Source organism: Punica granatum, chromosome 4, assembly GCF_007655135.1.
Source record: "Punica granatum isolate Tunisia-2019 chromosome 4, ASM765513v2, whole genome shotgun sequence".
Taxonomy (NCBI): Eukaryota; Viridiplantae; Streptophyta; class Magnoliopsida; order Myrtales; family Lythraceae; genus Punica; species Punica granatum.
In genome coordinates this window covers 35,900,494-35,923,641 of record NC_045130.1, presented here as the reverse complement: position 1 = coordinate 35,923,641, position 23,148 = coordinate 35,900,494, and the positions used below count along the sequence as shown (strand labels likewise).

General features: G+C 38.2%; 4 protein-coding genes across 4 annotated transcripts; 2 read left to right on the top strand and 2 right to left on the bottom strand.

Annotated features, from left to right (window-relative positions):
* The first annotated feature begins 1,366 nt into the window (after positions 1–1,366).
* LOC116205124 (serine/threonine-protein phosphatase 4 regulatory subunit 2) lies at positions 1,367–2,390 on the top strand. Its single transcript, XM_031537616.1, has one exon. It carries the CDS (start codon positions 1,464–1,466, stop codon positions 2,268–2,270), a length of 807 nt encoding a protein of 268 aa, XP_031393476.1. The 5' UTR covers positions 1,367–1,463; the 3' UTR covers positions 2,271–2,390.
* Positions 2,391–2,435: 45 nt separating this feature from the next.
* LOC116205123 (mannan endo-1,4-beta-mannosidase 2-like) lies at positions 2,436–6,389 on the bottom strand. Its single transcript, XM_031537615.1, has 5 exons — positions 5,348–6,389; positions 4,456–4,653; positions 3,819–3,941; positions 3,193–3,404; positions 2,436–3,105 (listed from the first exon to the last, which is right to left on the bottom strand). Exons 1-5 carry the CDS (start codon positions 5,711–5,713, stop codon positions 2,688–2,690), a joined length of 1,317 nt encoding a protein of 438 aa, XP_031393475.1. The 5' UTR covers positions 5,714–6,389; the 3' UTR covers positions 2,436–2,687.
* A 4,684-nt stretch (positions 6,390–11,073) lies between these two features.
* LOC116206317 lies at positions 11,074–12,216 on the bottom strand. The gene has a single exon (XM_031539149.1). It carries the CDS (start codon positions 11,829–11,831, stop codon positions 11,322–11,324), a length of 510 nt encoding a protein of 169 aa, XP_031395009.1. The 5' UTR covers positions 11,832–12,216; the 3' UTR covers positions 11,074–11,321.
* Positions 12,217–21,153: 8,937 nt separating this feature from the next.
* Positions 21,154–22,100, top strand: LOC116204369 (probable L-type lectin-domain containing receptor kinase I.6). Its single transcript, XM_031536450.1, has 4 exons — positions 21,154–21,399; positions 21,505–21,643; positions 21,733–21,860; positions 21,966–22,100. The coding sequence occupies exons 1-4, from the start codon at positions 21,154–21,156 to the stop codon at positions 22,098–22,100; spliced, it is 648 nt and encodes a 215-aa protein (XP_031392310.1).
* Positions 22,101–23,148: the final 1,048 nt, after the last annotated feature.

Here is a 23,148-nt window from a genome sequence, read left to right as displayed (position 1 = left end):
TCGACTGGTAAGATATACTGTCAATTTTCAAAGGAGCCACGTAACAGCAACTTACGCTCGAGTCCTGAGGACAATGGACATTTTCCCATTGGAAATTAATATTCACTCAATTGCATCTTTTTTCACATTATATAATGTGCAAACTTCGAGCTCAACTCGATGCAATATTTCAGCCTTCCTGCATATTTAAAACATGGCATGACAGATCTTAGGCCTTAATGATCAGTGCTCTGTTCGTCCTTTCATTTTGCTATTCTTCTTGGCTCCTCCAGTATAAATCGGACATGCTTGCTGCCAACCACATTACTTGAAGATGGTATGTCACCATGCCATTTCTGAACTCGAAATATTATGTCACCCACCCTGCTTAGATTCTTCTCATTCCCGGTCTGAGTCTTTACCTGAGTTTCATAAGATTAGTCGATATTGCGGATCCAACCGTTTCTACTGAAGTTAAATAACATGGCCTATATTAGCCTCGGACGTGAGTTATAACCCGGCACTAGTCTCACAAATAACTGAAATTGATACAATTCCTCGTCTAGTGAAATATTAAAAAGTGAAAGTGAGAGGACATTCTACCTTCCTCATTTTGGCTCCCTAAGATTGTCTAATAAATTACGTCGCGCGGAAAAAAAATATTAGGCGAAACTGATACACCAATGAAGAATATGCAAGTTCCAATCATATGTAAGCCATAATATAAAAGAAATAGGTACCACTGTCTTGTTTGCTTTTACAACATGATTTTAACTCTACTCCACTTATTTTCAATTCAACAACATAATTATTATTTTCTATTTTTTCTTCAATTTTTTTAACCATTCAATTCAATTTTTAATACTAAATTCTCTCAATTATTTATTATTTTTTTTCACAATTTAACAACACAATCATTACTTTCTCTCAACTATTCATTACTTTTTTCACAATTCAATAGTACGATCATTACTTTCTCTAAACCATTAATTACTTTTTCACATTTTTTCTCATAATTCGACAATACAATCATTACAAGCCAATTAAAATTAAAACTCAACTCTACTAAACTGTAAAACCAAACACAACATTAACGTTGGACTCGAGTAGCTCCGTGGAAAGTAACTGATAACACAATTAAGTAATAAGAGGACTTGATTTGGAGTTTTTTTTTTAAAAAAAAAGGGTATTTTGGGATGTTATTAAATGGGCATAATACTACACAAAAGCCCAAGCCCACGGGCCCACGTGGGGGCCCATCTCCTGAAAATCTCGGCGCCAATGCTAAAAGCTCTTCGCGCCAACCACCGGTTCCCGCCACCCAAATTCAACCCAACGTGCCACCGCGCCTTCCTCTTCCTCCTCTCTTTATAACCCTTATCTTCCCTCCCAGATCCAAATCCCCACACTTTGATCCCAATTCCCTCTGAAACCCTAATTCCATCTCGCTCTCTCCCTTCTCAACTCCTTCAGTCCTAGCAATCATGGTGGTCTCACTCCGCCCCGGCAAGTTCTACGGCAGCAGCCTCCCCCGCCCTCGTTTTGTGAAGCACAACTCCGAGCGCGTTGACCCTCCCGTGCCCGTCCTCGATCCTCTCCTCTCGTGGGCGGCCGAGGCCCACTGGTCCATGGGCGGCCTCAGCTTCAACCGCCTCCGCCTCCAGGGCCGCATCGAGGGCAATGTCAAGAGGCTCCGAGAGCATCGCGAGCGGGAGATCAGGAAGCAGGCGAAGCTGCCCGTGTCCCCGAAGGGTGAGGGAGGAAAGGGGAGCTCCGGGAAGAAGAGGGTGGCGGACTCCCCTTCACCCCCGCCGGCCCCGATCGCTGCCAAGAGAAGGAGGAGGTACATGGCTTTGATTGATGAGGATGAAGAGAGTGAAGAAGAGGAGGTTGAGGAGAAAGTGGTGGTGGAGGATGACGAGGATGAGGATAATGACAGCGATGAAGAGGAAGCGGATGAGGAGGAGGAACCGGTTGTTCGGGTGGTTAACAAGAAGCCTGCCCGGAAGCTGTATGAGGAGTTCAATAGGGTCGCGGACAAGAGGCGATCAGAGGGCAGCAACAGGGCTGGTGGTGATGAGGTGATGAAGGTGGTTGCTGAATTGAACAGGGAACATCCAGAGAGGAACGAGACCGAGGGCAGTCCGAATAAGGGAAAGAAGGTCAGGCAGAGAAGCGGTTCGAGCAGCGGGACTAGGACCTCGCCAAGGTTAGCGAAGGCAGTGGAGATGAGTCTGAGCCCGAGATCTGGGTCTTCTCGGAGATTAGTGAAACGTGGGTACGCTCATTGACGGAGTATGCGTTAGAATATATCATCTGTTGTGGTCCTGATTGAACAATTAGTACAGTTGTTTGACAGCGTTTTCATTCTCTTTTAAATTTTAATTTATTTATTTTTAATTTCTTGTCAATTTCTCTCTAATTTTCTGTTAGCTATCGAGTTACTGAGTCGAAGATCGGAAAATTTGCAATGTCACTGTCGAAGTGACATTGCTGCTTCAACAGTTCGGGATCGATTAACGAACATCTTTTACACGCACACACGCACACGCACTAATGACATCAACACCCTTATTACAATCTTATGAGGGTTGCCTGTATACCACCCGTATGTATCGATCTTTGACTTTCATCTATCAAACTACCCCAAAAACACAGCAGGAAAGCTCATATATCCCCTAGGCCAAAAGAATAGTGCTGAAAGAATTTTAGAGCTTTAGTCTCCTCCTGAAACACAGTTCTCTCAAACTTCCCTTTAGTTGTTGACTCGTCCCCCGAATTGCAGCCAATCTGCAAGAGTGTTCTGTTATAAGCTGATAAGTCGAGGGCCTCTCCCACGGCATGATCCCAAAATCGTCGTTGTACTCTTCCATCCCCCCAACGAGGAACTGCCACACAAAAGAGCCCGCCCCAGCCCCATGTTTCTGGGCAGATGCGTAAATGTCATCGAAGATGGTCTTGAAGAACCTGTTTCTCTGCGATGACCGGAAGTTTGGGTTCAGATTTGAGTACCCAAACTCAGTGAACATCACGGGCTTCTTCAGTTGCTTGTCCCCGTCCTCGATATGGGAGCGACCCCACTTTGAGACGTATTTCAGTTTGTCCTCGAATTCTTGCTCATGAAACCTACCCAAGCAAAGGCAAGCATTTCATAGTAAGCAATGATGCAATTATATCCAGTTGTTGCTTACTTTACGATAACCTTTGACTTACCAGTGATCGGGGTAGATGTGAGCAGAAGCAAAGTCGATTGTCTCCAGGTTGGAGTTACGAACAAAATCTGACCCAAGAAGCGCGGCCCAATCCCCTGGGTTCACAGTTAAACTCTTTGGATTTTTTGGACCATAGAAGCCTTCGAGCCCCACGGTCAGTAGATGGTTCTTGTCAATCGATTTAACATAGGCTGACATTTCTTCTATCCAATCCTGCAATTAAATGCACATTGAACAGTCAATCTATTTGGCAACAGCAGTACTTTAGAGAATATGCTCAACCAAAAGGTCAGATTGATGCCACAGAGCCATATCATCCTGCGAGGTTCAAAGATCAGATGTACAAACATTTGCATGGCAAGTAAATCTCAAGTGAAGAGTACGTAAAGCACGATTCATCCTGCTGGTCTCAATACTGGGCAGTCATATGCAAGTTCTTTGAGCACCAGTAAGACAAATTCTGTGACAGAACTTTCACAAAATTCGAGTACGTAAAAATCCATAAAACAGTCTTTGGGTGAATCAGGAACGTCCATGCACCGAGATATTTAAAGACTGCCTGAGTAATATGATTCAGTATCAAATAAGGAGCAATTCGTGAAGGGCTACAAAGTTCCAATTACTTACTTGGAGAGTGTCACCTGATGGATCTGTCATGCAACGAGGTTCATTTATCAACTCCCATGCAAAGATGGCTGGATCATCCCTGTATTCGATCCCAGTGATTGTATTCTTCCTCGTCAATACCGCCTAGGGACAACAACAGCACAATCTCAAAACTCTGATGTGATCCAGAAAACTCTAGTGAAAGAATAACCAATATCAAAGTCCATAGTTCACAGAGCAGGTTCTAAAAGATTTGTAGCAAGGGGCAAAGTAACGATACATGACTTTTTGTTTAGTAGATTAGTTAATGCTTCCATTTATACACCAAGACTTTGTGGCCAAAGCCAAAACCCAAAACTGGAAAAGAGAAAATTTCTTCCACGGAGAATTTTGGATTTAGGATCATAAAGACAACTCTAAATCAAAATTGTCCAAACTCCAAAGCACTATTATCGCACTTCTGGGAATTAAGAAAATCCTTATTTCCCAGTGAAAAGCAAGAGGGCATCAACCACCACCACCACCGTATAGGCGGTTAGATGGATAGGATGAATTAAATAGCTCTCACTTCAGATACCAAAGCAGCGTTAAGATTTCGCTAGGAAATTGGACGAATAAAATATATAAAGAAATGCTGTTTGACAGGAGGGTCCGATACCTTAACAAAACTCTTAAAATATTTGCGGATGGAAGGATCAAAGAAGAAGGAATCATTTGAAGAGCTTAAGCCAATTCCTTCCTCCCATGCCCACTTGACATATTGAGTCTTCCCACCAAAGGCTTGCAAGTTATTGACCAAGCTCAGAAGCAATCTAATTCCATGTTCTCTAGCTTCTGCAATCACATGATCCAGGGCCTGCCACATTCATGTAAATACGATTATTTTATTTGGGGTAAATTTTAATTTGACAGTATCAAGCAAAGAGAAACCTTAAACACGGCTATTGATTGGGTAAATTCTTGGAACTGCCTTAAATGAGAAAGGGACTTAAGGATGACAGTACCAATAATTAAGATGGCCCTGTACTTAACACCAGCTTCGGACTACATTTAAATATCCAACAAGCCTTTATTCTGTCCGGCATGTGTTCCAACATATCGTTAACGATGTCAAACTAGTAGCATTGTTTTGTTTCTGACAGCTCGAGTATATTAGAACATGAACAAAATCAAAAGAACACTAGCGCCTAGCGGATGCTTCCCTATGGCATGTGGTAATTTCGTCTCTGCTGACAACAGAGTTAAAAAAAAACCAATTACAGCAAGTTCCAATGATCCTTCCTTAACGAGGTTTAGGTCAGATCTTCCATGGCAGCTTCTTTGTCATCTACTAACCAAACGAGTGACTAATATCAATTCAGCATTCATCGCTGTAACCCACCCACCTAGTACCTAACTTCACCCCTGCAGCTTAAGCTGATCATTCTTCCACTCAATTCATTTCAACCTAATGCCAACTCAAAAATTTGCCCCCCGGACAAGGTCCACTAAACTGCTCATGCACATAAACATGAATAAAAATACAGCAAATGCGTAACCGGCTATTTTACCTGGAAAACTCGTTCATCGAACTGACCCGGTGAAACCTGCAGGGCATTGTAGCCGCCGTCGTTGAATGCCCAGGTCCGGCACACGGTGAGGCCCATCTTCGCCCCAGCCTGAAGCATTGCCCGAACCCTAGGCCTAGAATACTCGTCTACCGCCTGGTCCATCAACCAGTAAGAATTCCACCCGTTCACGTAGAGAACTCCACCGTCCACCACGAAATGAGTCCCATTCCTCCGAACAAAGTCCACCCTTCTCAGGGGTTTAGGGATTTCCAGCTCCACCCTCAGGTCACCAAAGGACATGTAGAGGAACGCCACGCACGAAGCAAACCCCAGAATTGGGTACAGCAGCCCGTTTCCCGCCACCATTGCCAGGGAAACAGCCCACGAGATGATGGCAATCGAGCAAAATTCAGACGACGGCAAGAATCCTTATATACCGTTTTGGATTTACACGTGTATGCCAAACCCCAAAGACCTGATCTTGATGAAGCAAATGCGGAAGTAACCTACTATATGACCCGCCAAGATCGGTCTTTTCTCTGATGGGTTCCCCAAAAGTACGATGAAACTTGAATGGAAGCTTAGAGGGACCAGTGGCTCATGCGGGAACGTGCATAAACAGAGTGGAGAAGACAATGCATGTCTCGGCAGAAACAAGAACCCTCGGTTTCGAGAATTTATATTTGGCAGATGGTTGGGGGGTCTAATCCGGCAGATCTGAGTCAAGAATTCAGGGGAGGGGTGAAGGGGAGAGGTTGCGGGGAAGTCAAGTGAGGTAGCATGTAGTGTCGGAGAATTTGGTTGGAATTCTGAGCGGTCGAGGAAGAAGATGATTGAGCTGGGTCACCTGTTTGCCTCCCTCTCTGGTCTTCCCTTTCCTCCTTTTTCACTTTTTCTCGAGGAAATTTATTACTTCGGTACTCGATCAATGCGCGTATGAGAGAGAGAGAGATAGAGAGAATTGGAACAGAGGAGGCCTCGTTCGTTCAACACCTGACCTGCCAAAACATTGGGGGCCACTGCTTCATGCCATGGCCCCTCTCACGATTTCCCTGTTCGTTCCCCACCATATGGCAACTGGTTTTAATTTTGTGTTAATTCTATATCGATCCGACCCGTACGTCGAGCTAACTCCCAAGATAAATAAAACATTACCAGTCCGGTACGTATCAAGAATCTTCTAAGTAGATACTGTCATTATTCTCATCCAAACATTTAAAGTATTTTAAACTATTTGGCTTTTAAAGTATTTGACTTATTATTCGTTGGTATTTTTTTTAGTGTGCATCATAGAATTCAAAAACTCATTATGCCTCGGCTAGACGTTCGAGTCGGGTCTGTCCATTAAAGAATAAATTCTTATGGTATGAATTTTACATATTTATAAAACTTGAACTCAATATTTCGTTTAAAGAGAATAAGTATAGCACGGCTGGAATCAATTCATGCTGGTGTATTTGCATTTTTTTTTTCAATGTGAATCATAATATTCAGAAGTCTAATTGGGTCCCGAGTCAGATCGGCCTACTGAGGTATAAAACTCTCCCAACGTGGATTTTCTGCAATCATAAAGACTCAAATCCAAGACCGCTTGGAGCGGAACAAGTACCGAACCGCTTCAACAAACTTACCTTGGTTCTTATAATTGACATGCAAGTTCTTATAAATATTAAATTGTCATAACCTTCTGGTTCTCCCCTTCTTTAGATTTTACGTCGCTTTACAGTCATGTATGTACCACGTGACGACTGCCAAACTTCATGTTGAAGTATTTTGAGTGCCCAATCCGTGGTTTCATTTTATGACAGACTCTTCATGTGACCCAATTCCCTCCTTTCCTTTGATAAGTAGCTCTTTAAACTTACGAATTAAAGTATACTTGCATGGAAGACATACGAGTCTTGAAATTATGACCATATTGAAAGGAAGAAGGCATAAGAGTTTTGGGACATTCATTTTGTTATATCGCACAATCTTCACATATCTACTAACGTTATCGTCGAAAAACAAGGCAGTTATCATGAACAATCGAAAAGGTTGATCAACGTTGGACTTCTCAACACAGGCAGTAAGGCACGTACAACATTGTTCTAGTGGGTTATGACATAAGCCGATAATAATACCCGAGAGAGAATTAATCTTGACTAATAGGTTATGGATATTTCGTAATTTGGTAAATAAAAATTATTTTCTTCTTTGGAGATTTTCAATTTCCTCGGGTGCCGTTCACACAGGAAAAGTTAAAAAAGGCTGCAGTTTCTGGACTAAACAATTGTCGGCAAGGGCGTTAACATATATGAGAGCTGCAGTCACATCCAACCCACCATTTTTTATTTCAAACCGTGAATAATATACGTTGCTCACTTTTGGCTAAATTCCGATGTTTAATCTTTACTAATTATTAATGACTAATCCATTGAATGATTTGATTTTGCAAGTTAATGCTGATTATCCACTAAACCTAATTAATCAATCAAACCATAGATGAATTTTAGTGTGGCAAAATAAAAAGAGAGAGAATCAAATCATAGATGACACGTTATCACTATGCAATAATTTGAAATTAGACCATCTTGATCTTGAAAATGGAAAGTTGTGAATCGAATTCGGATTTACACTCTCGTTTCTTCTTACTATGGGTGGCAAATGTGCAATATCATGCTAAAGAGTACCATTTCCATACATTTTTTCGTACATATATGACTAGATTTTTAATCGAAGAGGAAAAAGATGTGTAGTCCCTTTTGTACGCACTGTCATTTGAAATTAAAGGATGGAATGTTTAATTACGCGCAATTAGAATTCCTGAAATCAACAACTTAAGTGCTTCTTATAAAGCGGGAAGCAATTAAAAAAGGATTGTTAGGTTGGATGGAAGAAAAAAGAGGTTAAGAATAGTGTTCTCCACGACAATGATACGGGTGATTAATTAATTAATAGGGTCCTAAATCACTAGCTGGGTCCATGTGAGAAAATTCTCCCAATAAAAATAGGTGTTGCAGGGGCACAAAGCCTGCCTTCCATAAGCCCGACTGGCAACTATTATAGTCCATAATCCAACAGGTCCATTTGTAAATGTTATAATCCTACGAGGCAAAGGAGAAATGGTCTGCCCCTCCTTTATCCCCATTCCATGAGTTTATATAAAGTAAAGTCACTATTCAGAAAAAAGGTAAGATGCGATATCCTAGACAAATTATTTTTACCTCACCATATATTCGAAAACTGACTTAATCATTGGATGAGGAATCCGAAAACACCTCCCGGCCTCCCTACCTTGCGGGCACCCGGAGCCAGAGTTACTTGTGGACACAACACGACACCTGAGAAGATCGTGGACTTTCTCACCAACAGGTGCTATGAGTCTACTTATGATATGATGATTATTTATGATAATGATAATTACATGGGAACTTCTGCTTAAGGATATGTGTAGCCCTTTTTCAGTAGGCAATCATCTCGATACTTTCTCGGGGGAATAATAAGAGATTCTATAAAACTTTTATTTTTTGGGAAAATCTTACATGATTATAAAAAAACATCACGATGATGAAATGAGAACGCTGTCCCAATAACAATTATACAAATTAACTGAAAAATTAACGGTAGATTGCTCACGTGATTAATATTCATTCCTTCTTCTATTTCTGCTCAGATCTGTAAAGTAAAATTCATGCGTAAAAGATAAAATAAAATAGCAACCAAAACATTTAAATAAATATATATATATATATATAGAAATATACAAACTGATACAGCAAAAGCAGAGAAAGGTAGCATGTAAACATGCTCTTCGAAAACTCCATGGTGCTGACCACGTAAAGAATAATTCTCCTTATCAGTAAAATTCCATCCTGCATGCTGTCGTCATGATTTCATTTTATTTTCTTTTTATTCAGCCAAAAAAAAAATTCATTTCATTAATTGCCCCGTAATGATACTTAATATACATGAAATGATTTCTTCTGAAAAGATTAATTAGTTATAATTATCAAATAGAAAGTAAAGAAAGACATCATCGAGCCCTTTAGTGATAGATGCTAGCTATTTCTCATGGGACATTTTACTACTACATCATCGTAGGTATCGTTGCTTACTAATTGCACGATGTTGTTTGATTCTTGTTGTGAAATTTTGTAGGACCAAAATTTTGTAGTAGTTGAAAGCGTCTGATTTATGTGCTTTGGATCAATCATGAATTGAATTTCCGATATAGACGTTGTGAATCATAATTATCATATTGAATATGAGATCTATTCCTTTGTGGAAAGAGAGATAACAGTTCGCCTATCTCCGTCAGTCATTCTCTCATCGGCTTGCAGAAATGACTTGAAATAATTGAAGCTCATACTCCAAGCAAATTTGGTTGTCTGCGGTTGTTCATTGAACGTGCTTGTAAACTTCGAACTAGCATGTAAATCGGTTCATTCCACGTATATCGAATAAGAATGCGCTTCCTAAGGTTTTGGCGACTTATTTTAGTGGGTTCAGTCTGCATCTTCGGCTTTATCAAGACATGTAATTGGAGGAGCATGACCAACGTAGGAGAGTATGAAAGTCGAGATAGGCTCGATCTCATGAGAGGTTTTCTTTTCTGTTGTCTATTCTCTTTTGTATTGATAAACATGTGTGGATGCTCTTGAAATAACATTCATGTCCATGCAAGTGCTTCGACCAGACGAATGTATCCGGCGAGACTGTCGGTGAGGTCGTAGCGCTTCGATTCATTTACCTATGAAAGATGCCGACCGGGAGGAAAGGCTACAAGAGACCTAAATAGATACCAAGCTGGGCTGAACGCCAACTATTGGGCCTAGCCTCGGCCCATACAAACTTGAGGTGGCCCATTCTGCTTCGCTGGGATGGGTAAGAGTAGGGTTGACAACCAAATGAATGACTCCTGATGAGGACTTCTCCTTGGTCATTGCTTCCCTATGAGTTCATTCTACTTTCACTCCGATGATCGCAAGAAACATGAAATCTCCTTCAGTGAGCACCTCCGAACTTGTTATTCAACATATTCCGCTAAGAGTGCCGTTATGCTTGAGAACTTCCTTCGAATGGAGGGCGAAGTAACGGTCTCTTCCTTACATTAGACACCTTGAAGACTTCTATGTGCACGTGTTTTGACAGAACGGAGCGGTACAATATTCCGTCTTTGGTCCGTGAGTTCATTCTACTTGCACTCCGATGATTGCAAGAACCATGAAACTGGTGCAGTGAGCTCGTCCGAACTTGTTATCCGAAGTATTCCGCCAAGAGTCCCGTTATGCCCAAGAACTTCAAACCGGGTGGAAAAAGTCTCTTAGCTTACTTTAGACATCTTGAGGACTTCAATGTGCACGTATATGCTTTGATAGAACAGAAATACGATATTCTCTCTTTGTTCCTCGTTCTATAACTTCAATTGTGCATGCCGATAGTTTCATTCAACACACAGGTTTGCATTTTCCGTGTTCAAAAGATTACCGTTAGGCTCATCGTATAGACATATCAGGCAAGTCAGACCCAATCCAGCATATGATGTCCCAAAACAAGTTCATAATGGAAACACGGGACTTGCCTCGACTCGCGATGCTGCGAAGTCCGTTGTTCTAAGAAGAGTTTCTTCACCTAATGACCCGAGGCTGTCATTCCAACTGAGACGATGACGGACCATTAGAAACAACGGATACTCCCATTACCCGAACTCTCAGCTTAAGATTGTAAGAGGAGAAGATAAGGAGGGAAGAGTGAGACGCAGCTGATGATCAGATTAATTTCCAGTAAGATCACAAACTCATACAAGCAAGGCTAGCAGTGGAATTTACAGGGCTAAGCTTACAACCCTGAACGACGACAACCCCAGAATTTGCGCCCATTGGTTCTTTGGACATTATGAGAGATCACTTTCCCAATTTCAGACATCCTTAAAATTAGGAAAAAAGCTCAAAATCCCAAAATTTCTCACAATAATTGAAGCATTTTTTATGACCTAATCAGCTTCCCTGTTCCTCTTGACGAGGGCGAAGTACCCAACCACGGCGCAGACAGCCGCCACGACGTTCCCTTCCTTGAGCAGGATCTTGCAGACGAACCCCACAATCTCCCTCGTGATCTTCCTGCCCTCCACCACCAGGGTCCGCCGGGGCTTCCCGAAGAACGCCAGCAGCACCACCACGGTTATCCACGTCACCAGCATGGCGGGCACGGCTACCGCGAGGGCCGCCACCATGGACAGCAACCCGAACACCGCCCCCAGCATCACCGACGCGTAGACGGCTGGCCAACCCGAAGGCCCCGACTGGAGCCTGTACCAGGACAGTATCGACTTGATGAAGTTCCACGTCGATGAGAGGAGGATCGCGTAGACGAGGACGAAGAGGCACACCCACGTCCTCCTCTTGCTCATGACCCTCAGCAGGAGCGAGTACGTCGCAGGCGCCTCAGCCGCCGCCGACGGGGACCTGGGCGACGGCGGCTCCTGCAGCTGCTCTTCCGCCATGGCGATAGCCCCAGATAGGAAATTTCGCGATTTCTTCCAGGAAACGGCCAAAGCTCAGATCTTTAATCCGTCCCCGTGCTTTTTAGAGGAAGAATAATTGTGGGTCGACTTTGGTTCTGCCAATCTTCCTTTCTTGGGGCACACCTCTGGGACTTTCTCCTCTCACAGGGATGATCGCAGAAAAAGCAGTATAGATATTGCAGAGAAGGGAGTCGAGGGAGCCTTCCCGTTACGTCAAGCGCCCAACTTGGCGCGTGCACGCACAGTCCTCAATCTGTCGGCTCGTGTTGGCCACCCGGTGGAGTGTGATTGGGGATGGGATGATGGATTTTGTGAAGGCGGCGCGTGAGATGAGATGTTTGTATTGTCCCACCGAAGAAGCTCATGCGCTGTCGGGTTTAATCAGTCTGGGGTTCACTTGAGATGCTTGTTGGGCCTTTTTTTAGAATTTGGGTTGGGTCCGAGTGAAGGTTGGACTGCAGTGATATTTTGGACAATGGTCCGTTGAGTCCCTATCTCTGCTCATAGCTTACATGGATACTGATCGATCGCATATGCGAACTACGGAATATGAGATTTCCCGATAAGATTTGTACAATCGGAATATGACACATTACGGTTTCGGGCGATGCAAGGGTAACACGATAACTACCTCTGATGTACTATTGTTGATGCTTGTTTGTCTCACTTCCCAATTTCCAAGTCCTCGTAGATTAGATGCTTTGTATTTCTGATGGAAAGTGCGCAAAAGCCAGAGAGAGAGAGAGAGAGAGAGAGAGAGAGAGAGAAGGGAAGAGAGCATCAGAAGCCGAAAAGTTATGGAGACACTTTGCTTTGAAGGGAAAAAAGATGGCCTTTAAACGCACACTACACTGTTGCAGAGATCTCTGCCTTAAGAAGTGACCATTCATGAGCTGTTCTTTGTGCCTTTAATGGCATCTTCAATAAAAGTTGAAACTCACTCCCAGAGGAAAGAACATTAAATGTGGCTTAACTGATAACCAAGCAGATTCCCTCGGTTCAATAGATTCGCAGTCCCGAATTTGATATCTCGCTTCAAATAGCTGGAGAACATTGGCAGACTAGTCGTACTTCTCTCCAGGGGTACACCACGAAGAAGACCCAAAAAATTTCCAGCATGAAATTGCCAAGTGCCTGCCACGGCGGGTCCAGAGCCGAATCTTCAACCTTTTCTCAAAGCAATAACCTTTACAAAGCCATCGAAGCAAGGAGAAGAGAGCACCCCGGCCCCTTTGCAATGAAAGAATTCCAGACAATTCTTGGACGAGCAGGGTTACTATAGAACAAGGATCAGTTTCCAGAGGCGATTACAAAAGGCTGAATTGGACTATAGTTTGTGAAATTTAATTCTCTGTTCCCGACGAAAAAATTCCGACTTTGCCGGTACTAGAAAAGCAAGTGAAATGCTTGGGGCTCCAAAATATCAGATCCCCAAAACCCGAAATGGACGATCACGTCGACAACATGTCAGCAGTATCACGAGCCACTGGGAAGGGATTGATCGGAAAGATCGGACCGACTGAAAATCCCCACCGGCCACACATCTCTGTCTCAATATCATTCTATCGGGCCAAGTGGGTACCTCAACGCGGTGATAGATACAAGCGCAAGCCTGATCTTAATTGAAGGGCGATGAATAGCTGCACGGTTGGTTGTTGGGATTTGAGGGATTCGGCGGGAACAAACCCTTGGGCTTTGAGTAGAATTGGGCTTGGGCTCTGGACTGTTTCGGCCCGAACCATCAAGAAAGTACGTAACACATTGTTCGTATTCAGTATTCGAATGGGGCCAATGGGCAAATTGCACAAATGAACATATCCTAAATCTTAAATACTTATAAAGTTATCCGATTTGGAGCATCGGGAGAGAGCATAATAAAACATTTCATACTCTCGCAATTATTTTAATTCTTCATTATTCTAATAATTTAATTTGTTATATTATATATATATTAATTTAATCTTTAATGAGTAAAATAAAAAAAAGCAATTATTTATGTATTCCTGTTTTATATCATTAGTCAATTTATAATTTAAAATAAATATATTATTTAATTAATAAAAAAGAAAAAGAAATAATCATTCTACTACTTTCTCTCTCTATGCTCGATTCCCTTCATGAATTTTCTCATCAAAAATGAAAAATTAATAATAGTACATGATAGATTTGATAATTTGCCATAATATTTATTTTTCTCTTCCTATCCTATAAAAATTGATAAATATTTTTCCCTTTAATTTTGAATATTACAACAAAGACTTCAAGTAAGCTCTTGACATTAAATTTTGCATAATTAATTGCATCAAATAATGTAATGTAAATTAATGTACTAAAATGTGAATACATGAGTACTATAAATACAATGTCTATAGATGATAATATCATCCATGTAGTTTACCAAAAAAAAAAAGTGCATGCACGGGCACAATACTAGTGTACATAGATATGTTGCCTTCCTGATAAAAAGTCTTGGCTCCGTCCCTGTGGATAATTTCACAATGAGAATCGAACTTAAAAGCTTTTGATTGGTAAGTGAGAACGTGCGCCACTATATTGCACCATATTTCTCAGAATTTCATATATATATATATATATATAAAGATGTATTTTACACCTTAAATAGGGTTAGAAAGGTAACTTTTTAAATATTATAAGGTCCATAAAAGTAAATGTGTACATATATATATAAAGTTGTGACACACACATAAATTAGGGTTAGAAAGGTAATTTTTTTGAATAGAGGTCATAATAGTAAATGTGTAAATAATATTGAGAATTAAAAATTACAATCTCAAAGAAAGTAAATACTATATTAATGGTATATTTACATAAATTAAATGTAAATAAAGGGTGACATAATTGTAAATATATATACAATTAAGTCACATATATACTAAAAATGGAATTTTTTTTTGAAATTATTCTCAAAACTCAAATAATTGTATGAGATTTGATTAAAATAAATATACTCTGATCTCTTCTGAAAATAATTGAGTCATTTTAGCTAAAATTATAAAAATTTGAGCTAACTTTATATGAATTTAGATATATAAACTTGAGTAAAATTAATGCATTAGAGTGTATATATGCCTTACGATCAATATATATAAATATATCTTAGCGGTGAGATGTTATATTTATATTTAAATTAAGATCAATAATTAAAATAGTTAAATATGATACTAAAATATATTGACTTTCACCTCCCAACATTAACAAATCTGTTATAAAAGATAAAATCTACTAATTATTTGCATCATATGGTATCATAATAGTACTTTTACTATCAATGCTAATGCCAATTCAATGTAAATCTTACCATCAGTGTTGTATAATAAAAGGGGTATAATAGTTAATGTATTGTAACTCATAAATTAATATGTTAAATATAAATTAATTAACAATATATATTATTATAAATAATAGTAGCAAATGTGAAAATGAAGAATACATTAATTTGAATCATTATTGTTATTTCAATGGTAAATAAATATTCATAATCGTAGGAAAATAGAAAAGTTAATTATATGAATTTAAACTTTATTGAATAATGTTTAAACTATTGCAAATCTTATAAAGCCTTAATTAAGTAAATCTCTCGTGAAAATAATTGACTCATTTTAGCTAAAATTAATCAAATTTATGAAATTTAATATATACAATTTGAGTAAAGATAGCACAATAAATAGTGAAATTTGACTTTTTAAAAAATAAAAAATTACCTCAATTTTTTTGATAACTCATCAGAAATCTAAATTAATAAAATATCATATTGTACAACAAAGAGGTTAAGATCTCAAGAGCGGATCCGCGATAACAACATATAACACGAAAGCAAGTGCAATGAAAAAAGTTATAATTACTAATTTTTATCTGAATAGAAAATTCATAATTTTGAAAACATAACACACTATTTTTTTTACCTTTCCAATATATTTGTAATACATGAATTGATGAAAATTTCTAGATATTTAGATATAATTAGTAGATATTTATACTAAATAAAATGGAATATTTTCTCATGAAATTTTTGAAACTTAACTAAAAAAATAAGTTTAAATTATGTAAATAAAAATATATTTGTTGTGAAAGTACCATGCAATGCACGGACTAAAAAACCTAGTCTTAATTTTAGAATCAAAAGTGAATAATAAATATGCGATAGTTGGGCCGGCAAAACTACCCTCCTTTTGCCTTTCTTGCACGGGTTTGAAATCCTTTTCCCTCAATTATCATCTTTGCCTTTCTTTTATTAATTTTTTCATTGTACTTTATATTAGAAATGCATTTTAATATTCAAATAATAGGGGCATGAGGATTCATTGTGCTGCCATTAGTTGGAACTAAACCTAGCGGAAAAACTTAATTTTTACATAAATAGAATCATGACATCATGTTTTATACTACCGCAATAAAGATGAGTTTTTTTCCCGCATATGCAAGCAAAAGATTATGTGTCAATCATGATATATCTATATTACAAAAGGAAGAAAGAAGTTACTTGATGTTACTTTCCTTCTCCTAAAAATTAAATATCTGCTATAAAATAGTCTTTTAAATTAAGATTCATTGGATATGGAGAAAGTTAATGCTAAATTGTTAAATTCATACACTGTTTTTAACTATTAAGTATTTAATTCATAATTCTCCTATTCAGAAAAATATATATATATATATATATATATATAATATTTCTCTCACTCTCATCTCTCTCCTTTTTTTTTCCTAACCTCACATTTACAGGCCATCACTTCTCTTTTTCTTCTTTTGTTTTTTCCCTAAATTTTTTGGTTTATTTAATTATTACATATTCTTAATTGAAGAAACAATGCTTTTTTCAATTAAAAAATGGCACAAACTGAATTAAAAGCTACTCACATTATGAAAGACATAGTATGTGACCCAAGGAATTAAAATGACTTTAGAAATATACTTCTAAAAATAATTTAGTTTGAGTATAATTAAAAAAAATCATTTATTTCTGTGCGTAGTGCAAATCCTTCTATAGTAATATAACATTTATATCTCAACATATGTTACTAAAAAAAAAAAAGGATCGCCACCTTAATAAAGTGAATGACATATCTAAGCTGCCAGTACCAATAAAAAAAGAAAATTACAAGTGTTCCAAGATAACCAATTTTTTTGGGTTACTGGTCATGACAACCGATTCTAAAGACTTAGGTTCTATGAACCGTATAATATGAACTGTATTTTTGGGAGAGGGACGAGGAGGAAATTAGGAAGCAGAAAATTAAATTGCAGAAAATTGAAAAGCAGAACCATAACATGATCTTATTAGCCATCAAGCGTAACTAAGCGTGTTCCTTGCGGAGGCAAAGCAGATGGTCGACGCCCAGATCAGAACCATAACTCCAAACAATTTTTAACTTGAGTAGAACGTTGACCACTTCATTGATCGAGGGCCGGGAACAAACTGAATCCTCTACACACTCCATTGCCAGCCTTGTAAGAGCAAAGCCGTCGCGATGGGAATAGCCTTTACCCGATATCAGGCTTTTGTGGACGAGGAAAAACTTGGACTACTTTGAATACCTCAGGTTTTTCCTCACTCTTTTGGGTCTTTCTTCGCGCTGTAATTTGGCCCACACATCAAGAACCAACTCATAGCGAATTCCTCCTTCTTCAGGATCATAGGCTCTTTTACTGATCAACGCGAGAACGAGGACACCAAATGCAAAGATGTCAGACCACGGTCCCAGACCCTTTGAATAATCTGCCACATATAAAACCCGGAGCCATCGTCTCAACTTCTTTTAGATATATAGTTATTGTTATAAACCAATATTATCATGCAACAAAGTCATTCCAAAATATTTCGATGGGATGAACAAAATAGCGAAAAAGAAAAGGAAAAGTTTCTACGTACTGACATAATAAAGCAGGATAATCGGTGTAACCAAAACTTCCATTGAGAGCTCTTCCAGTATCTGGTGCTTTCACCATATCTTGAAAAGTTCCACCAAGAAACATACTGAAATCTAATATTTTTAGATTGTATCCCTGCACATACAATCAACAGTTTTCGGGTTAAAGACTGTCATGATCGGAAGCAATTAATCACTGATCTACCAATTGTGAGGTGAAAAATTAGTAAATAACCTCGTCAAGCATAAGGTGACGCGCATCTAAATTGAGAAGCAAGTACTGCGGATTATGGGCGTGCAAGTACTCAATGAAAAACGCTGAGTGTAAAATTGCCTTCACGCGGTGTAGTCATCTGAAATTTTCTGCAAAGAGAAACTTAATTGATTTCTTTTCAAGATCGGCTAGTGAACAATGAAAATAACGAAGGACACCCTTAATTAGGTAGAGTTAATTCAAATCCTAAATAAAGATTAACATAACAAGCAGGTGAGATTGAGGAATTGGATTGTTCGTATTAACAACTGATTAGAAGAAGGACGAAATCAATGACACCTTTAGGTATTAGGTTTTGGACATTGTCGAGTGGCTTGAGATTGTAAATAAGCGCGTCATGACCGTCTTTGTCACAGTATCCGATCAACTTCGCCACGCTTGGATGGGACCTAATCTCTTCGTGGACGAGTATCTCATTCTGCTTACAAACTTATAATTCGTGCCGGAATGGGGAAAAAAAAACTTTTTTTGTGAAGCAAAGCGTGTACATATAATCGTCAAATCAATAGGAAAGCAGCGCACGTACTTTCATCGCCAGCCGAGCACTTTCCCATTCTCCAGACCAAAAATAATCCGTATACAGCTGAGGCCATCGCCAGACTTTAATAATGATCTCATCAGCGCTCGGGCTCGTGGAGTTTCCTGATTCGAGTTTTCCCCGGTAGACTTTTCCGAACTGGGTATTCCCGAGGACCTGATCTGTGCTGAACCGATTTGTTAATTGCACCACCTCCTCATACTGGAACTCGATCAATGCCGAGTCCATTATTGTCAATAACTGGAAAAAAATTTCAGCAGTAAACAAACTATAATGAGAATGTGTTCGAGGATGTTTGATGGGGGGGTCCTACCTACTCGGGCGTTTTGGTAATGGGTGCAGTTTAACACTTGATAATATATTTGTACAATCCGATAATATACTTCTATACGCTACTTTTTCGTTGATTCATTATTTGTCGGACCTTAACTGTTGATAGTCGATACATAATTTATTTGACAAATTATTTCAATTTAGAAATCCAAAGTTTGGGATCTATTAGAAAATAATTATCTTCTAATAGATCCCTATATTTTAAAATATTAATTATAATTAATATGTGATCTTCTGATGATTTATGTTTTAAAATATGGTCTACCAAAAAAATGTGTTTAAACTTATGAACAAAAACAACTACTAGTAATCAACGTGGATTAGTTTAAACGGTTCGACACTTGTTCCGTTTATATAAGATCTCGGGTTTGAGTTCTTATGAATGAAGATAATTTACACCGTCAGAGTTTTAACTCTTAGTTGACCGACCTTACTTGACTATATTAATCGGACCCCAATTGAGCTTCCGGATACCAGATTCACATAAAAAAAATGCTAGTAAACTAGGAGTATGTAATAGATCAGGTAATCAGAAAGGACAACCTCAAACAACATCCATAGAGAGAGAATGTGATATTCCATTTCATAAAGTTCAGAAATAGGTTCATCAATCTCATATATATATATATATATATATTTGTAAATAGAAGCAACGCTACTAAAAAGTGGGGTATATATTTATTTTTTAATAAAGCAAATCAAATAATCATTTTATAAACATAAACATGATAGGTTATCTATATTATATTTTATATGCTACATTACGTTATAAATAATAAAAGTATCGCACATAAATAGTGATAGATCCATTTATGAAAATATTGCTACCGCTAGAATTCTTCAATTTTTCCATACACTCGAGTTTTTTTAGTACTGCTACAATTAGATTTCAAGATGAGCTCTTCAATTTTTTGTTTTTTCTTCCACATAAACTTTTATAGAAATTTTGAGCTCACCAATTTTTATGTATGTGATTAATAAAAAATTAGTATATACCATATGAATCTTGACAATATTGAAAATAAAATTCATTCTGCCTTGATTAATTTTTTGTGCAAATCTTAACAATCTTGGATTTTTCAAGATATTATATTGAATTCTCTTCTTTTATAGAATTGTTTTCCTTATTCGTGATTAAGTTATCACTGATCCTATATATCTAATAACTATTCTTGATTGTATATTACTATTTTTAACAATTTATAAAATATAACTCAAAGGGATTTGACTTAGTGATTAAGATCGAGCCCATATGTCCACCCAAATCCAGCTTTAAAATCTCTTGGAGCAACCCGAGCCCCTCTAGTGTGATTACCCACTAGATGCGCCGCCGGAGGTTCATAGAGCCTCTCGGATTAGTTGAGCAAAATTCGGACTCCTCGGATCAGCAAAAGAACACCGGGTACACGATTAATTTATATTATAAAGAAAATAGTACAGCGATAATTTTTTAATGATTATTTTCTTCTTTTGCAAGAATTTTTTTTATGTGCATAATTGGTGTCCGAAAATCGACCTCGATTAATCCAAATTTGAATTGGTTCGACTTTATCAAATGGTAAATCTTTTCCAATTATGAATTTTCACCATTTACAAGATTCGAATAATAAACTTTAATCAAGGAAAATGTGTGGCAAACCATGTGAGCCAATATCCGCTTCGATCCACATTTATAATTTTAAATCCCTTAAGCTATTAATGTCCTCTCCCGCAGATCAAATTAAGGTCAGTAATTTTCTATCTCTTTTTTCTTTTTTTAATAAAACAAAAATTAGTTTAATTTTATAGCCAGGAAGAGTGGGGCCGTATTGTAACCGATAACAATTCAATTCCTCCCAAATATTCGATTTCGATTTCGATTTCGATTTCAATTTTCACTGTGTTGCCAAAGGTTTAATTTTTTAAAACATCAATTGAAAAGATATAGGATAGGAGATTCACTCAAACAGATTTCTCTAAATATCTGTTTTCGGTTTGAAAATTACCCATTATCTTTTTTCTTTTTTAATGAGAGTAAAGATTATTCTTAATTTTTTATTGGTTGGGACTAAATCCAGTGACTTGGGGATGCATCGATTCTCTATATATAACCGACACGTGACAAAACAACTTATCATCAACTGTGCGGAGTACTCTGTAGTGGGTAAGACACATCAAACGCACATCATCAAATTCTCCAGATAGTTTCTCACTGCTTCCATATACTTCTGATCAAATTGTTTTCCAGTCGGCAGACCGATCGTTCGAAAGCCCAACTGTTTGACAATTATGGACTCCGCATTGATGAAGTATTGCTACGAAGAGCTGGTGCAATCCACAGATCAGTTCAACAAGGACGGGTTTATCGGGAAAACCCAGTTCGGTAAAGTCTACCGGGGAAAACTCGAGTCCCGCAACTCCAGGACGACCTCGAGTCGTAAGGATGAGGTCACCATCAAATTCTGGCGGTGGCCTCAGTTTTTTGCCGAATTTTGTCACTGGGGAGAGTATGAAAGTGACTGGTTAATGATCAAAGTACGCACTCTTTGCTTCTAATTAAATCGATGAGAATTTGCTTACCGAAATAAAAATTATGAGTATTTGAACGCTTCGCAAATTACAAACTTTTTATATACACAGAATGAAAGACTTGTCCACGAAGAGATTAGGTCCCATCCAAGTGTGGCAAAATTGATCGGATACTGTGACGAAGAAGGTCGTGATGTGCTTATTTACGATCTGAGGCCACTCGACAGCGTTCATAACCTCATAACCAAAGGTCGTTGGATCAATCATTTAATTTTCATCGTTCACTCTTGTTGATATAGAGTGGAATTTAATTACGTTTCATCCACTCTTTGCATGCAGATAATTTCGGATGGCTACACCGAGTGAAGGTGATTATTCACATGGCATTGTTTATCGAGTACTTGCACGCCCACAATCCACAATACTTAATTCGAAATATAGATGCACGCCACCTCATGCTCGACGAGGTTATTGCTAGTTCTCACCTCACCGATGTTTGATTAGTAGATTTGTTGATTGCTTCCGATCGTGATAGTACTGTCTAACCCGAAAACTTTTAATTGTACGAGCAGGGATACAATCTGAAGGTGTTAGATTTCAGTATGTTTCTTGGTGGAACATTCCAAGATTTGGTGAAAACTCCATTTCATAGGTTTGCATTCGTTGGAAGTTTCGGTTACAAGGATTTTCCTACTTTATGTGAGTAGATACATTCATACCTTGAGCACTTTCTTCCTTTCTTTTTTTTCTTCGGTAGATTTGAGCGCTTTCTTCTTAATATATACAAGATGTATAACTGCCTTACGCACTCTTCATATGCTTTTTTTTTTGTTATTTTAAAATTTTGGTATAAATATAATAATTTTAAAAATATATCGATTCTTTTATATAAATTTATAGAAAGTTTATTATATATATATGTATATATTTAATCTGCCAATAATTATATATCTAAAAGAAGTTAAGATCACGTTGGCTCCGTATTTTATGTGGCAGATAGACCAAACAGGGAACTCGGGCCGTGGTCAGACATCTTTGCATTTGGTATCCTCGTTCTCACATTGATTAGTAAAAGAGCCTATGATCCGGAAGAAGAAGAATTTTACCATGAGTTACATCTTCATGTATGGGCCGAAGAACAATATGAACGGAGAATAAAGAGAGTAGGGAGAAACAAGAGGTGTCCGAAATACTCCAAGTTTTCTCTAGTCCACAAAAGTCTGCTATCGAGTAAAGGGTTCTCCGGTCACGATGGCTTTACTCTCACAAAACTGGCAATGCAGTGTGTGGATAACTCATTTTGTGAACGGCCCTCAATCAATGAAGTTGTCGACTCGCTACTCAAGTTAAGAACCGTTCGGCGTCATGGTTCTGATCTAGACATCGACCATCTGCTTTGCCTCCGCAAGCAGTGTGCTTAGTGAGCTTCTTATGTGAAAATTAAAATATAATTAATTGATGTTTATCGACTGTTTAATTTTTGAGAGTGCGCTTTAATTTGTACTTTTTGAAAAAAAGAAATATTTTTATTTTGTTGGTCTACTAATAATTGATTATCATAATTTTATTTAAATTAAAATAAAATATTCAAAAAGTAAAAAGATTTTAGAGAGCTGGGAGATATCAAGTTTTCCGTTTGATCAGCTTTTACATATTACAATTGAAAGTTGTTTGAGCTATCTTCTTTTCATAGAATATGATCATTTTCTGTATTTAATTAGTTGTGTAACTTCCCGTTTCCAAAAGAACCCTTAC

Bases quoted from the DNA above. Each gene is read 5' to 3' on its own strand.
- LOC116205124 (XM_031537616.1), top strand. From the start codon at position 1,464: ATGGTGGTCTCACTCCGCCCCGGCAAGTTCTACGGCAGCAGCCTCCCC.
- LOC116205123 (XM_031537615.1), bottom strand. From the start codon at position 5,713: ATGGTGGCGGGAAACGGGCTGCTGTACCCAATTCTGGGGTTTGCTTCG. The intron at 3,405-3,818 runs GTAAGTAATTGG...ATTTAATTGCAG, and splicing joins CATCAGGTGACACTCTCCAA to GATTGGATAGAAGAAATGTC. The intron at 3,106-3,192 runs GTAAGTCAAAGG...TTGCTTGGGTAG, and splicing joins CACATCTACCCCGATCACTG to GTTTCATGAGCAAGAATTCG.
- LOC116204369 (XM_031536450.1), top strand. From the start codon at position 21,154: ATGGACTCCGCATTGATGAAGTATTGCTACGAAGAGCTGGTGCAATCC. The intron at 21,400-21,504 runs GTACGCACTCTT...TTATATACACAG, and splicing joins GTGACTGGTTAATGATCAAA to AATGAAAGACTTGTCCACGA. The intron at 21,644-21,732 runs GTCGTTGGATCA...CTTTGCATGCAG, and splicing joins TCATAACCTCATAACCAAAG to ATAATTTCGGATGGCTACAC.
- LOC116206317 (XM_031539149.1), bottom strand. From the start codon at position 11,831: ATGGCGGAAGAGCAGCTGCAGGAGCCGCCGTCGCCCAGGTCCCCGTCG.